The following is a 15339-nucleotide window of genomic DNA, read 5'->3' as shown; positions in this document are numbered from 1 at the left end:
GTAACAGAAAGCAAAAGTAAAGTGGAGAGATTCTAAATCCAGTACTACCACTAAGATGGGGCTGCACGGTCCACAAGAGTTCCAAGCATGTAACAAGATTGTATACTAATGGACTGTTTGGCTACATAATCAGCAAGCAGGATGTGTAGCTATTTCCAACAAGTCACTATCAATGAGAAGACATACATGACTGGATGATAATGGATGAGAGGTATCAGGAGAGAAATTTAAGAACTTTTTTTTTTTTTTTAGAAAATGGAGCTCTGGCTAAAACTTAGAGAAAAAAAAAAAATACACTAGCCTAGCATGTTCAAGGCCCTGTGTCCAATCAGAAAGAATGTCCTAGAAAGCATAGGAAAATGAATTATTTTACCTACTCAGAGGAAGGAGGTATAGGAATAACTCAAATGACAGATTAAGATTCTTTCCATGCTAATATGTTGAAATAAATTACAACTGAAGATATACATTATATCTAACTATGTAAAGAGCCTTGGGAAGAGTTAGAAGGTTAAGTTTTTGCCAGGTGGTATCAGCCCATGCCTTTAATCCCAGCACGCAGAAGGTGGAGGCAGGCGGATCTTTGTGAGTTTGAGACAGACTGGTCTACAGAGCTAGTGCCAGGACAGCCAGGGATACACAGAGAAAAGGGGGAGGGGAGAGGAAAAGAAGAAAAAGAAGCTTCAGTTTCCTAGTAACGGCCACAGAGTAATTATGTTTATAACTATATTAATTATGTTAATAATAGTTTACTCACAGGCACTATATACCATTTACCTAAAGAAAGTGACTAAAACTATATGTTTGCAAGACATGGCTATTATTTGAAAAGTTACTTATTCAATAATGTATTTGCACAGCAATGTTAAATCTGATTTTTTTTTCTGCTATTTTAGTTAAGGTGAGTCCTTTGCCTATGTAGGATGAATAATGATTTTCCAGTTCACCTTAGGAGATGAAAAAAACCCTCCTGGCTTTTTTGGTAAATGTGTAACAGCTGCTGTCATCAATTTGTTCTAGATTTTCCCTGATACCCTGGAAACACTCCTCCTGCTACATAATGATAGTGGAGGGGGGACACCAGCATGCAGAGAAAAGCAGCAACACCAAGGCTGGGGGGGATGAGAGCAAGGGTTATGGAAAATCCAAGCACAAAGAGGCAGGGTTGAGATAAGAAGGAGAGGAGGCCAAATGAGAACAAACTGGAGCTCCCAAAGCCCAGGTGAACACTGACAATGTGACTAATGTCACTAATCCCTGCCTCTCATCTCTGAAGCCAACCTTCCCCTTGGTGCTTTTTAGCTAGCAGCCCTTTCATTATCTACTGAGCAGAGACAAAGCACTTTCAAGGATACCTTGAGTCCTTGCCAGGGCAGGCTGCCACGAAGGAAGTACATGAACATATGGCCTAGGGCTTCCAAATCATCTCTCCGGCTTTGCTCTAAGAGGGAAGACAGATCACACATTATGTTTGCAGTTATTACAGCAGAAGAGCTTTAAAATCAAGGAATCCCCCCAAGCCCTTCTGCTCTGGAAAGGCTCTGCTCACTAATCTGTATATGCCTAAGCCAGGAATATTTTAGATCAAAACTGAAAAACAGTGGGTGGCCTTCCTTTGTTGCTAACAAGTAAATAGCAAATGAAGAGCAGATTGTAAATTAAGACCAAGGCCCAATGCTAGACGGTGGGCAAACCACTCCTTACTGAACACTGTTACCACCTATCTGAAGTGAGATAATACATAAACGAATCAGGACTTGTAGCATATGAGCTGCAGTTAACCTTCGATTACCATAAGGGAAAGTGAGTAGCAGACCAAGCAGTTGAAGCTACTTTCAAACAGTCCCCACTGGCTAGGCCTGCAAAGATACAAACTACAGACTGCCTAGCACACATGTTTAGACAAGTTTTCTCTGTGTAGCCCTGGCTGTCATTCTGTACACCAGGCTGGCCTTGAATTCAGAGAGAGATATACCTGCCTCTGTGCCTTCCAAGTGCTGGGATTAAAGGTGTATGCCACCACGGCCCCACTATTCATTGTTTAGCAATTTTAATTCATCACAAAAACAACAGTTCAGTATTGAGTCAGCAGAAAACAATCGCTTCTTGGTTCACACTTGCTCCATGTACCCCATACCACCTTAAAAACTCAGCAAGTTTACTACTAAGGTATTGTCTATGAATACATAAAACAAGGTGTCATCCTTAGAACATTCCTAAAACAAGTTGCTAGCTTTTGCTCTCCTTTGAAATGGGAAGATAAATTGCTAACTGCAGAAAAGTTTGCAGAAATGTGTGGCTTCATATGAGAAAACATATTCTTTTAATGCTAACTGCATACTAGTAAATGCATCTACTTTGAATTTACTAGTTATGACTCATCAGACATCTTACTTATTGTCTTTGTTTTGCAGAGCTAGGGTTTCATGTGGCACAAGGTGGCCTCAAATCTTATATAGCTCAGGATGATCCACCTGCCTCCACTTCTCAAGTGCTAAAATTATGTGTTTACTTTTTTGTTCTAGCTGAGTTTAGAGTTTCACCAAAAGAGGTTGGTGGTGCACACATCTAGTCCTACTACTCAAGAGGCAGATGATCTCTGTGAGTTCAAGGTCAGCTTGAGCTACATAAGACCCTGACTCAAAAAGGAGAAGGGAGGATTACACAGGAGAACTAAGAGACTACCTTCAATTTGCTTCACTTTTTAAGACAGGCCAGCCTAAAATCTAAAATTCACGGTCCTGTTACCTCCTGGAATTATAGGAATGCATCACAACACATTGCTAAGTACTGCTTTCAACTTGATTCTGATTTTTTGAGCAGAATGTAAAATCCAAAAGTACAGCACAACATGCATAACTGCTGCGTCAAATTATGTGAAACTTGCATAAAAATGAATGAGTAGTGATTCTGTAAACTGGGTCAAAATTCCATGGCCGAAGAGGAAACCAGATCTCATTATAGATGGTTCCGAGACACCAAGTGGTTGCTGAGAATTGAACTCAGGTCCTCGAGAAGAGCAATTACTGCTCTTAACTTCTCAGCTATCTGTCCTACCCCAATAAGGACAGACTTTACACACACGCACACGCACGCGCACACAAACACACACACACACACACACACACACACACACACACACACATTATTGAATAAAGAAATATTTTAACAAAGAATGAATAGTATTCTACAGGGTACATGAAGATATTTCAACTCAAAAACTTATTGTATCTCTTTCACATGTACATACCATTGTACTTTGCTACTACTTCATATTTGCCTTCCAAAACACTCTTTCTATCCCCAACACCTTCCAGGTCATCTTCTTCAACTACCCCCTTCTGGAAAAGGCAACTTTGTAAATAGTACTTGAATTTTGTTTTGTTTTGTTTTTGAGAAAGATGTCTTACTTGATACCCCAGGCTGGCCTGGCACTTACTATGAAGCTCACCCAAGCCGTGAACTTTTGATGAACCTCTTACCTCTTGCTTATAAAGTACTGAGATTGCAGGAATGTGCCACTGAGCCTGACAAGAAGGGTTTTGAAAAGGCAGTTCCCAATAGAAAAAGAAGACACCTATGACTGGGGCATAATTCTGTGCCTAGAGTCAAAATCTTTAGTATTAAAATAAAGTGGGTAGGGGGGAAACCTCCTTAAATGAATGCAATAAAACATCAAGATCTCCAGACAGTTTTGTTTATGTGGGTTTCCTGGAATTTGCAATAAAATAATGCTTATGATTGAAAACAAGTAGTCAAACATTTGTTAACAGAACATAAGAAATAACAAAAACAGAGTATGTAAGGTGAACAGAGCAGAAAGGGAAAACACACTGGGGGAGTTTCTCACACAGTGTCACACCTTTCCAACTTTTTTTGTTGGAAAGGTCAAGACAAGGTTTCTCTGTGTAACAGGCCTGGCTGTCCTGGAACTTGCTTTATAGACTAACTAGGCTGGCCTTGAACTCACAGAATTCCATCTGCTTCCATTTTTGTATCTGCCTCCTGTATGTTACAAGAAACCTCTTGATATTAAAAAATTCACCAGTTTGTGAGTTTTGCTTGAGACAGAGTTTCACTATATAGCTCTAGCTGGCCTGGAACTCGCTTTGCAGATGAGGCTGGTCCTGAACTCTGCATCTGCCCTCTGACTTTGCTTCTATAGTGCTAAGATTAAAGATGTGCATTACCACACTCAATTATAAGAGTTCTTTCCAGTCATGGTGGTACATGCAATTTATTCCAAAACTTTGGGAGGCAGATGTGGACTATTCCTTTACACTGTGTGACTATGTATCACTGAAATTGGTTTAATAAAGAAGCTGACTGGCCAGTACCTGGAAAAGATAAGGTTAGGTGGGAGAGCCAAAATGATAATGCTGGGTGGAATTTCAAGAAGGCAGAGAGAAGCAATATGGGCATGCCAAACTGAGAAAAGGTATCAAGCCACATGGCAAAGTACAGATAAGAAATATATATTAATTTAAAATATAAGAGTTAGCTAATAACAAGCCTGACCAAGCATTTATAATTAGTATTCAGTTTCCATGTGGGTTATTTGGGAACTGGCCGGTGGGAAAGAAAAGTCCGTCTACAGGTAGAGGCAGGCAGATCTCTGAGTTTGAGACAAGTCAGGTCAACAACTGAGTCCCAGGACAGGCAAGGCTACACAAAGAAACCCTGTATCAAGCCAACAAACCAACACACACACACACACACACACACACACACACACACACACACACACACACACACACAGAGAAAACTTTTTTTTTACAAAACGGAGAGAACAACAACAACAACAACAACAAAAGTGTTACATCATGTTAGAGTTGACCTGAAGAAAACTTGAACCTCATGAAATCCCATTCTGGAGATAATTTAATGGCAACGGCAGCACATCAAGATGATGAAATATTGCTGGGTGTTGGTGATGCCTTTAATCCCAGCACTGGGGAGGCAGAGGCAGGAGATATCTGTGAGTTACCCTGTCTCAAAAAAGATGACGAAATACTTATCACACAGGGGAGATGTTCAAAACATTCCTTGAAGAATAATAAAGATAACTACCACATGGAATTTGGCTAAATGTCACATTTTGCCTGAATAGTACATCTGTGTACCACTTTGTGTTCCTGGTGCCAGAGAGATCAGGTCCCCTACAATTGGAGTAGCAGATGTTTGTGAGTTGCCAGATGGGTGCTGGGAACTGAACTCTGGGACTCTGTAAGAGCAGCCAGTGCTCTTAACTGCTGAGCTATCTCTTCAGCTCCTTAATTCATACTTTAGTGAAACCTGGTCACTAACATAGGCACAAGCCTGATATTCTCCTTTTGTCCTGTCATACATGTGTAAATACAAGTCACATTATTAAACCTATTCAATTACTATTATATTGTTGCAACAACTCATGTTCTTAAACTACTGAGGAATGAAGCATTAGAAAACACAGTTGAATGAATTAAGACTTGTATTTGGGAACATCACTAACTTACCATTTCAATCTTTTAAATACAAAAAAGTCACTTACCTTGTGATACAACAAATGGTACAAGTTGTAGCGCACAATGTAATGCACAAAAATAGCTATTGGAAAAGAAAGTAGTTCACATGGCCTGCCCCTCTAAACACACCTTTGCCCAGATGCGTGTTGATAGACATGTATCGTGCAGTTCCAGTTAGGCTTTTGTGCTCTCTGTAAGGTATGTGTTTTTTGGTTTCAGGATCAATGTATTCCTTGGCCAGTCCAAAATCTATTATGTGTATTACATGCTCTTTCTTATTGCCTTGTCGGCCAATCAAGAAGTTCTCTGGTTTGACATCTCGGTAAATGAGATTCTTTGAGTGTACATACTCCATTCGAGAAAGCTAAAAGAAAGAAAAAACATAACGGAAATACCTTGAAATAAGCATGTTGGGGGTGGGGGGAGACCCAAAATGTTTCTCCTCACTCTCTTTTGAGACAGGTTCTCATTATATAGCTCTGGCTGACCCAGAACTCACAGAGCTCTGCCTGTCTCTGCTTCCTAAGGCTGAGATCAAAGGCACATGCCATTATACCTGACTCAAAATGTTTCTTAAAATTATGCTTGTCTGTCTGTCTGTCCATCCATCCATTCATCCATTCATTGGCATGGTGTGGTGGTCGAAGTATAACTTGCAGAAGTCAGTTCTTTCTACCATGTGGGCCTGGGAACTAATTTAGGTTGTCAGGATTGGTGGCAAGCACCTTTACCTGATGAGTCATTTCACTGGCCCCAAAATATTTTTTTTTTCCAGTTTTATTTTTTTTCCTCCTCCTAGTTTTCTGTATCGCTACACTGTCTAGGTTAGGCCTTGAGCTATTGAACTTAATCTTCTTACCTAGGTTCTTAAGTAGCTGGCACTGTATATATGACATTGTCCCTGACTCAGCATAAGGTTTCAGAAACTAAGAAAAGAAAAAAAAAAAAAAAACAAAAAACAAAAAACAAAAACAAACAAACAAACAAAAAAAACCAAAACTCATCTCTTGTCTGGGTATGTTGCTCTATGCCTTTAATCCAAGACGGATTTCTATGAATTCAAGGCCAGTCTGCTTTATATAGCCCAGGCCAGCCAGGGCTATATAGTAAGACCCTGTCTCCAAAAAAAATAACACAACAATAACAAAACCATCTCTTATTTACTTCCCACTTTATTGACTTACAAACCAAAACTACACCTGAAGGTTTGTTTTGCTATTTTATTTATTCATATGTATGTGTGCCTTCCGGAGTTTACATGTATCAGTTGTGTGCATGTGCTCAGAAGCTGTCAGATTCCTTGGAACTGGAGTTGCAGGCAGTGTTAATTGTCTGATGTGGGTGCTGCAAACCAAATTTAGGTTTTCTGCAAGAGCAGTAGCCGCTCTTAACTGATAACTGTAGCATACCCCATCCCTAGTACTTTTTGTCACAAATATGTAAGAACTATCAAGATTAGGAGGAAAAATGAGACAGTACAATTGAAAATAAAATGATAATATTTTACTTTATATATTGTAACTTCCAACGTGCACTCTGAGACACGTACAGCTGCCACTTCACCTCCTGCCCACACTATGTGTCTTCAGCTGCTCAGGACTCTGTAATTCAAATCTTGGTATTACAGAAATAAGGAGGACATACAGTCTTTATGCTATAGTGACCACAGCTTGAAATAAGTAACTGTAACTGTCTCAAATTTCATTAAATAATTCTATCTACAAAGCATTTCTACATAGTATAAAAGGGAGGCTTAAAATATTTAGATTTTGGTCAATTTTCAAGTGTTTCCAAATTGCTATGGATGATGGTGAGACCACTACTACTTCAAAATAAGATGTACCTGAAGGCTGGAGTGGTGGTACACACCCACCTTAGCACTCAGGAGGCTGAAGCAAGACGATCTAAAGTTCAAAGCCAGTCTAAGCTGGTGAGAACATCTCAACAAAACAAAACAAAATAAAAACAAAAAACACCCAACGTTTGAATTCTTCCCTTGAGGGTCTAAAAAACTTCTCAAAGAGATTGTTCTAACTGCTTAAGCTGGAACTAGTATGCAATTTAGCTGCAAAGCTTCTTGGCCAGCCCCAAAGTATATAATATGCCAGAGAATTAAAGCTCTCAGTCACATGATTTTGAATAAAGGTTAGCGCTGGGGGTAGTACCTTCAATCTTTTCTAGTTTTCAACAGTGAGAGAAGGAGGGCATGACAAAACCTTACAGCTATGTGCCTAAGACCTATAAATAAAATGCTGAAGCAATTACTTGAATGTGCATTCCACCTATTCGTCCTTTTTCTTCCTAATGTAAATTATATTCCTCTACTTCAGTTACAGAAAAGATTCTGCTTCAAGGTGCAAATTCTTAAAATAGAACAAACTGTAGATACATTGTGACTTCTCTCAGTTAACCCGTTTGTAACCCTCTAAGTTGTGTGACCAAGAATTTGTCTTAGTTGTTTGTCATATTACATACTGGCCAAGAATCTTTGTGGCCAAATTATACATAGGAACCAGCTAAAGCAGCAGTTGCAATAGTTCATGTCAAAAGTCTGCTAGATTTATCTAGACTGCCATTAAGTCTGTAAAAACTAATTCAGATGTCACTACAGCTAATACATTACCAAAAGGCCACAAGGATGTGGGCAAGGGGTCTATGCATCTTCTGGAATAGCATATCAACTCACCAACTGGATAGCTATCATTAACACCGTCTTCAAAGTAAATGTTCGGTCACAGAGGTCAAATAAGTCCTCCAAGCTAGGGCCCAGGAGCTCCAGTACCATGGCATTGTACTTCCCACATGGTCCAAAGTAATATACCTGTGGGAGGCCTTCACCTGAAAGCAAAGGGGGAAATGGGGTACAGAGTGGGAGATATAAAAACCAAAACATAAGACAACTGCATAAGCAATGAATATAATATAAAGCATAATCTGTGAGATTTCAATTTCCTTTCATAGTCCCTCCTGTAAAAGTTAAAGTGAGTATAATAGCTTCAGTGGGAACCATTACTGGGTGGAAAAGGCTAAGTCACTGTACAATATGTTCAAATAAGCAGTTATTTAATACCAGAGTGCCAAAGGCATTTCCACTACTATACAAAAGAAAATGGTCCCTGATCCATTATTGGTTCAGAGTGTAAACTAGTCTTCCCAAGGGATGCCTGAAAGTGCAGTATGATAAAAGGCTCAAAGGAAGCCTCACTGAGCTCAAATCCACAGGCTAACAGACCTTGTTACATTAGCTGGTTTCAACAGCACTCCATGCTTACTGCTAAAGCCAAAGGGAGTTGTTTGCAATCACTGCCCCCTGAGGAATTCAGATTGAAGAGGCTAGGTCAAAGAGGTGCACAGCCTGGCCCTGGGCCAGCACAACTGGCTTTCTTTTCACACAGAATCTCTGTAGGGCTTTGTTTTCTCTCAGCTAGGAGTCAGGAGACACTTTAAGTAATTAAGAAAGGAAAAGGAGAAACTAAAATCTCAAAAGCTGCAGTTTTCCAAATTTGAAATTCATAGATACATGAAGCTAAAAATCAGGATTTTCTCACCTAAATAGCAACTTGTGAATGCATTCCTCTTTACAGTAAATTAAAAAAAAAACAAAAACAAAAACAAAAACCAAGGTATTCAGGAAATGTTTATAAAATGATACCACATGAGAACAGCAGATACTAAGAAAGCTGCATTAAAAAATTATCTCATCTAGCAGCAACATTTCAATCCCACACATGTATATACTAGTCTACTATTAAGTATGATGTTACTGCTTCCCTCTCCCAAGTTTTTCAAGACATTACAATTTTATCCATCTTTTATTTATTTATTGGCAGGTGGTAGTGTTGAGACAGGGTTTCTCTGTGTAGCCCTGGTTGTCCTGGAACTCGAATGCTCTGTAGACCAGGTTGTCCTCCTGATTGTTTCCTGAGTGCTGGGACTATAGGTATGCACCACCATGCCCAGCATCCATTTATTTTTATTTACTTATTTTTTTTTTTTTTTTGAGACAGAGTTTCTCTGTGTAACAGTCCTAGCTGTCCTGAAACTTACTATGTAGACCAGGCTGGCCTTAAACTTACAGAGGAATGCTTGCCTCTGTCTCCCAAGCCTGGGATAAAGGCGTGTACCACCGTGCCTGGCTCCATCTTTTTATTTTTTAAAAGAATTATTTTGGGGGCTAGAGAGATGGCTCAACATTAAAGGCTAGGCTCACAACCTATTTATGTGTAGGTGTACCATGTGTGTACAGGTGACTATGGAGGCTAGAAGGGGCCATCAGATCCAATGGAGCTGGACTAACAGGTGGTTATAAGGTGTGGGTGCTGGGAACTGAATTCTGGTCTTCTGGAAAAGCAGAAAGAGCTCTTTATGGCTAAGCTGTCTCTCCAGCCATCATTCTTTTTTTATTTAAATAGATGAAATATAGGCAGAATCAATGTACATTTAACTATCCTTTCCCCCAGGGAAGGCCTCATATATCTGGAGTTACTGTGATTCATTGCCACAATGCATATTTAGCTACTTCACATTCTGTATTAATCTATCTTTTTCCTCTTAGACCCTAAATGACTTAAGTATTTTAATATGTTCATGTCTAGTATACATCATCTAATAAGGGACTCTTGTTCCTGTTAATTCTGGGGTTACTTTTATTCTGTCTCCAAACAGAAACAGGATTTAAAGTAGGATGTCTTCCCCCCCCCCATTGTTCTGAAGTCATTTTTTTTTTCAAGATTTTAAAACATACAAAGTGTTGTTTCCAAGGAGTCTTGCTGAGAAAGTCTACCCAAGAGGTTAATTGCTTTTAGATCTATCAAACACATGATAGAGTTTGGGTATATTTTAAATTTATGCTCAATTTAACAGTTTTCTTTTTAAAAAGTCCCTGAAAGTTTATTTTCCTAACATTAGTATTACATTTCTCAGAGCTAATTGTAGCAGGGACTGTTAGTTGTCTGGCCAACATTCATTGCTTCTTTCTCCCTATTTACTAAAAGAATTTTCTTTGGTATGTGTGTATTTATGTGTGTGCAACACAGTTATATATGCATGTGTGTGTGTAAACCTTGATGTGTATGCTAGAGTTAGCCCCAGCACTCAGAATACAAGTGTGTACCACTGTGCCTGGCTTTTCACATGGGTACTGGGTGGGGGGGGGGGTCTTAAATTTAATGACTGAGCTATCTCTCCAGTCCCCAGAACTTCTGATCACTGCAAAAGGCAACCTGCACAGTTACAACTGATTATAGGAATGGTCAATGAGATAGAAACAGAAAATTTTGGGTAGATTGGCTCCATATAGAAAAGCTCTTTGAAGAGAGCTGATTCAAGTGGATGAAACACCTTATGGAACTCCAGAAGACAAGGAGAATCAAAGTACCTTCAGGATATAATAGAGCAACAGGAATAGATGTAACAACCAAAAGAGCCTGATATATGATGTCTGTGCAATAATCACACCTAAGATGGACTTTCCTTCCATCTACACACACCCCCACCTTTATTTTTTTTTTAATTGAGATGCTGAGGTTTGAATCTTAGGTAAGTGTTCTATCACTAACTACATCTCTAGAGCTGTTCTAGATTTTTTTCTTAATCTAACTGAACTACAGAACTATTTAAAAAAAAAAAAAAACCCCAAAGCTAATTATACTTAATACATTGTTCCTTTATATAAATGAATTCCAAGTCTAGGCACACAATCCTCTTTTTAAACATAGGCTCCTAGTCAGGTCTACATTTTTAACTAAAACTGAGACTAATAAATTGCTTGTTCTCAACAACCTTCAATAGCAAACTTAGGTATTCCCCTGTCACAACTTTCTGTATTTACTAAAAACTCAACAAAAAACTTTTGGGTAATGCCTATACTTTCTAACAATAATGTCAATAATAAATTCTGCCTAGAAGCTTAAAAGAATGAGGAGTTCATGTGTGCTGATGTAAAACTTCAGAAGCATTAGTGAACTCTGGGTTTTTGGTGACCATATCCAGATCACTGAGTAGCTTTACAGCATTTCTAGGGAGGTACTAGTTTCCAGATACTACTGCAGAAAGAGTTCAAGTCAAGAGTTTTTTATCTAGTATTTCCATCTGCTACTATTTCTAGCAAATTCCATTGTCTCCCTCTGTATATTGGCTTTTTCATCTTTGCAATGCCGAAGAATTTGAGCTAGTTCCTCTTTAAATCTAAGTTATGACTATAATTTTCTTCTAGCTACCTTCTAGGTTCATCTTTGTAAGGCCAAAAATCAGTATGAACTAAACTTAGATTCTATGTGGACTAGTAATTAAAATGTAAGCGATCAGTGGCACACAACTAGAAAAATGTTCACCTGAAACATCTCTAAAACTTAAAGCAAAAAGCAGACGAAGTGATTTTGCTTCACACCTTCTGAATTAGAATTTCCAGGAGTGGATCAGAAGCAAACAATACTCTTAAGTGATGAGCAGCCCCAACTAGAAGCTGCACCTGGAGGGGAGAAACAAAGGGCATTGCTTTGTTTTATGACTTATACATTACTAGGATTCAGAAAACACAAACAAACCAGTTTCTACACAGTTCTTTCAGATTGGAACAACTGAACTTATTTGCTATCTTCCTGCCTTAACCTCCTGACTGCTGGCACTGTATGTGTGAGTAACCATACCCAGCTTGGATAAAATACCTTTTAAAGGAAATAATTTTAAGATTATTTAAAAGGCTTCCTGGGGGTGAAGCCAGCTTTCTATGCCAAGTTTCTTAGGTTATTACAAGAAATGGGACTACCAAGCAGGAAATTTTCTTCAGGAGATGTAGTTGTAATTTAATAGAACTGTTTGTACAAAGAGTTGCCTGTATAAGTGCTATTCTGTGCCTGTGTATTCTGCATGGCTACCTACAGAATAGCAACAGACCCCCCACCACTCTCTGGTTAGAGATTACCATACAATAATGTTTTACCCACCCCTTGGTTGAATGCAAGTGAAGATCCTGAATCTTTTACTCTTCTGTACAGCCATCTCCAATTCACTGCTCAATGAAATTTAAATTAACATTATGTTGTGGAATTCTTTAATAAAGCCTGGAGTAAGGTAGTATAACTGCAATATAAGCTATATACAAGGTAAACAAGGCACTTTCAGTAAATAATTATGAGAGAAATGGGACAGGAAAGCTGAGCAAAGCAAATATGCACTGGATTTTTTTTTTTTTTTTTTTTATTACAACCTATCACAAACTAAGGTAGTTTTAAAATCTGTCTCTCTCTGAGGGTGCAGGGGTTCACTGTCACTCTGGTCCAGGCTGGCCTTAAACTTGAAAAAATTCTCCTATTTTTGTCTTTTGAGGACTGGTGTGTCAGGTTTAAAACTACATCAGGCTAGTTTTATAATCTTTTATCTACTCTGGAAATAATGCATTCATAAATCAGCCAAAGGCATAAGCATAGTTTAATCACAGGTTAAATCCTCAACAAACTCAAAGTGAAAGATTATATGTCACATCACCCTGAGTATTTTTCCAGAAATAGCATTTACTTTTAGCAAAAGCATTTTCTTACAAACCCTGCAAGCCATGTGTTTCACACATATACCAAGTTGTACAGCACAGGAAGAAAGATTATAACACCACAGTTAATTATCACTGTATCATAAATTTAATTTGGGTTAAACCTACCATACCAACATTAATTGCTTATTTACTATCCAAGATGTCCAAGATGCTGGCTTCCACCTAAAAAGGTCCCGTAATGCATTATGAGCAGTAACTACTCTAAGCAGAGATATTTTAAATGTACATAGGTTGAGAACTGAAATAGAAGCACCTGAAATTTTTGATAAGCTGCTCATGTTACTACCTAAAAATTAGCCTCCAAATCTGTTTTTGTTTGTTTAGTTTTGTTTATCAAGCTAGGGTTTCTCCATGTAAAAGCACTCGCTGCCCTGGAATTCACTTTGTAGATCAGGCTGGTCTCAAAAGCACAGAGATCTTGCCTGCCTCTGTTCCTTAAGTGTTGGGATTAAAGCAGTGTGCCACCACAGCCTGGCCAATTCTCTAAAAAAAAACAAAACAAGCTATATTGTCTAACTGTAAAGCAAATTCTATTTATGATAAAATTCAAATATAAAACTAGCATATATTAAAATTTCAATCTGCAGAACTGCTGTTTGAGGCCAGTATGGGTTACAGATTTGTCTCAAAAACAAACAAACAAACTCACTCACTCACTCACTCACTCACTCACTCACTCACTCACTCACTCACTCACTCCAGGAAAAACCAAAGGCCTGGGGAGATGGCTCAGCAGGTGAGAGTCCTCGATGTAAAGCAGGAGGATGAGTTCATATGCATGATTTGTGAGACATAAGTGACAATGCAGGGTTATAATATCTTCTTTTTGGTGGGTGGTGGTGGTTTCACTGTAGCCCAGGCTAATGAGAAATTCACTTTGTAGCCCAGGCTGGCTTCAAACTCACAGTAACCACAGCTCTGTAGGGGATAGAGACAGGATTATCACTGGGGTTGCCACCAGTTTAAGGTTCAGTAAAATGCCTTCCCTAAGGGATAAAACCCTGGTGTGCATGTGTGTATACACATCACATAAACACACACACACACACACACACACACACACACACACACACACAAGCAACTAATACAAAATAAATATTAAAATAAGTACATAGGGAGCTGGCTGTGGTGGTACACACCTTTGATCCCAGCACCATGGAGGCAGAAGGTGGCAGATTTCAATTCTAGGCCAGCAAGAGCTACATAGTGAGACCCTATCTTTAAAAAAATAAATAAATAAAATAAAAATAAAGAAGGAGGAGGAGGAGGAGAAGAAGAAGACAACAAAGAAAAAGAAATTAACCAGGCATAGTGGCACATGTCTTTAATCCCATAACTTGGGAGATAGACAGGTGGATCTCTATCAGTTTGAGGTCATCCTGGTCCACACAGAGGGTTTCAGGATACCCAGGGCTACATACTATGAGTGAAATTCTCTACATGTGTGACATTAAATAAATTTTGAAAGAGGATTTAGAACTGAAATGTTCTGCCTTGAAATGTAAACTCTTTGAAGATTAAATGACAAGTCAAGGAGTACATACATACTTTTAACATTTTGCACTTGTCAGACAGTTTCAAGTCACTGTTGGAAAAACAACTTAAAAGGGGAAAATGTTTACTTTGTTTTAGAGATTTCACTTCAATGCTTTTAGGGCTTGTGGCAAGGCAGAAGCATGCTGCTATGTCATGACAACCAGTAAGTGATGACAGGGAAAGGTAAGTGTCCCAATATCACCTTCAAAATGTGCTATGCTATCTCAAAAGAGTCTGTCACTTTCCAACAGCACCATAAGCTGGTGTCCAACCCTTTAAAACAGAACACTTCAGATCCAAATCTAACAGTATATAAAGCAAAACTGCTGGAGTTCTAAATCCTCTTCAGTTCCTGTTCTGTCTCTAGTCCCAGAACTATATTCAAGCTGAGGGGTACTTACTGTCCACATATTGGAGTTACCATCTTTTATATTTAGTCATGAGTGCTTAAAGGAGTCTTTCTCCCTTTTATTCAATGTTATCACTGATACTTCAAAACCAGGAGAATCCTTCTTTCAAAATTTATTTAATGTCACATGTAGAGAACCTCACTCACAGTATTATATAGGTCTACTATAAATAATGTTTTATAGTTTAGATAGGCAAGGTTATTTTTATTCCCTTTTTTATAGGTAATTTATGTGAAGTGACTTGCTCAGGTGAGTGAAACAGTCTACCTTCCAAGTCTTGGCCTCAGGCTTTTCTGCTACATCACATCTACTTATCTGTGATCTACATTCATACACTTTA

The 15339-nt window shown here is 38.7% G+C and overlaps 1 protein-coding gene across 8 annotated transcripts in view; it reads right to left on the bottom strand.

Moving 5' to 3' along the window:
* The window catches only part of Csnk1g1 (casein kinase 1 gamma 1), a 127442-nt gene that overhangs the window by 28953 nt on the left and 83150 nt on the right, over positions 1-15339 (bottom strand). For 7 of the 8 annotated variants that reach the window (XM_051197800.1, XM_051197797.1, XM_051197799.1 and 4 more), the window contains exons 5-7: positions 8191-8342; positions 5634-5868; positions 1356-1441 (exon numbers count right to left, since the gene is read on the bottom strand). In XM_051197800.1, the coding sequence (XP_051053757.1) occupies positions 1356-1441; positions 5634-5868; positions 8191-8342 (473 nt within the window). Of the gene's footprint in view, positions 1-1355; positions 1442-5633; positions 5869-8190; positions 8343-12448; positions 12514-15339 lie in introns of all 8 variants that reach the window. The other variant, XM_051197804.1, reaches the window with a different exon arrangement.

This window comes from Phodopus roborovskii, unplaced genomic scaffold (genome assembly GCF_943737965.1).
Source record: "Phodopus roborovskii unplaced genomic scaffold, PHOROB, whole genome shotgun sequence".
Lineage (NCBI taxonomy): Eukaryota > Metazoa > Chordata > Mammalia > Rodentia > Cricetidae > Phodopus > Phodopus roborovskii.
Note: the sequence above shows the minus strand (reverse complement) of the source record. Positions and strands in the feature narration are given on the sequence as shown.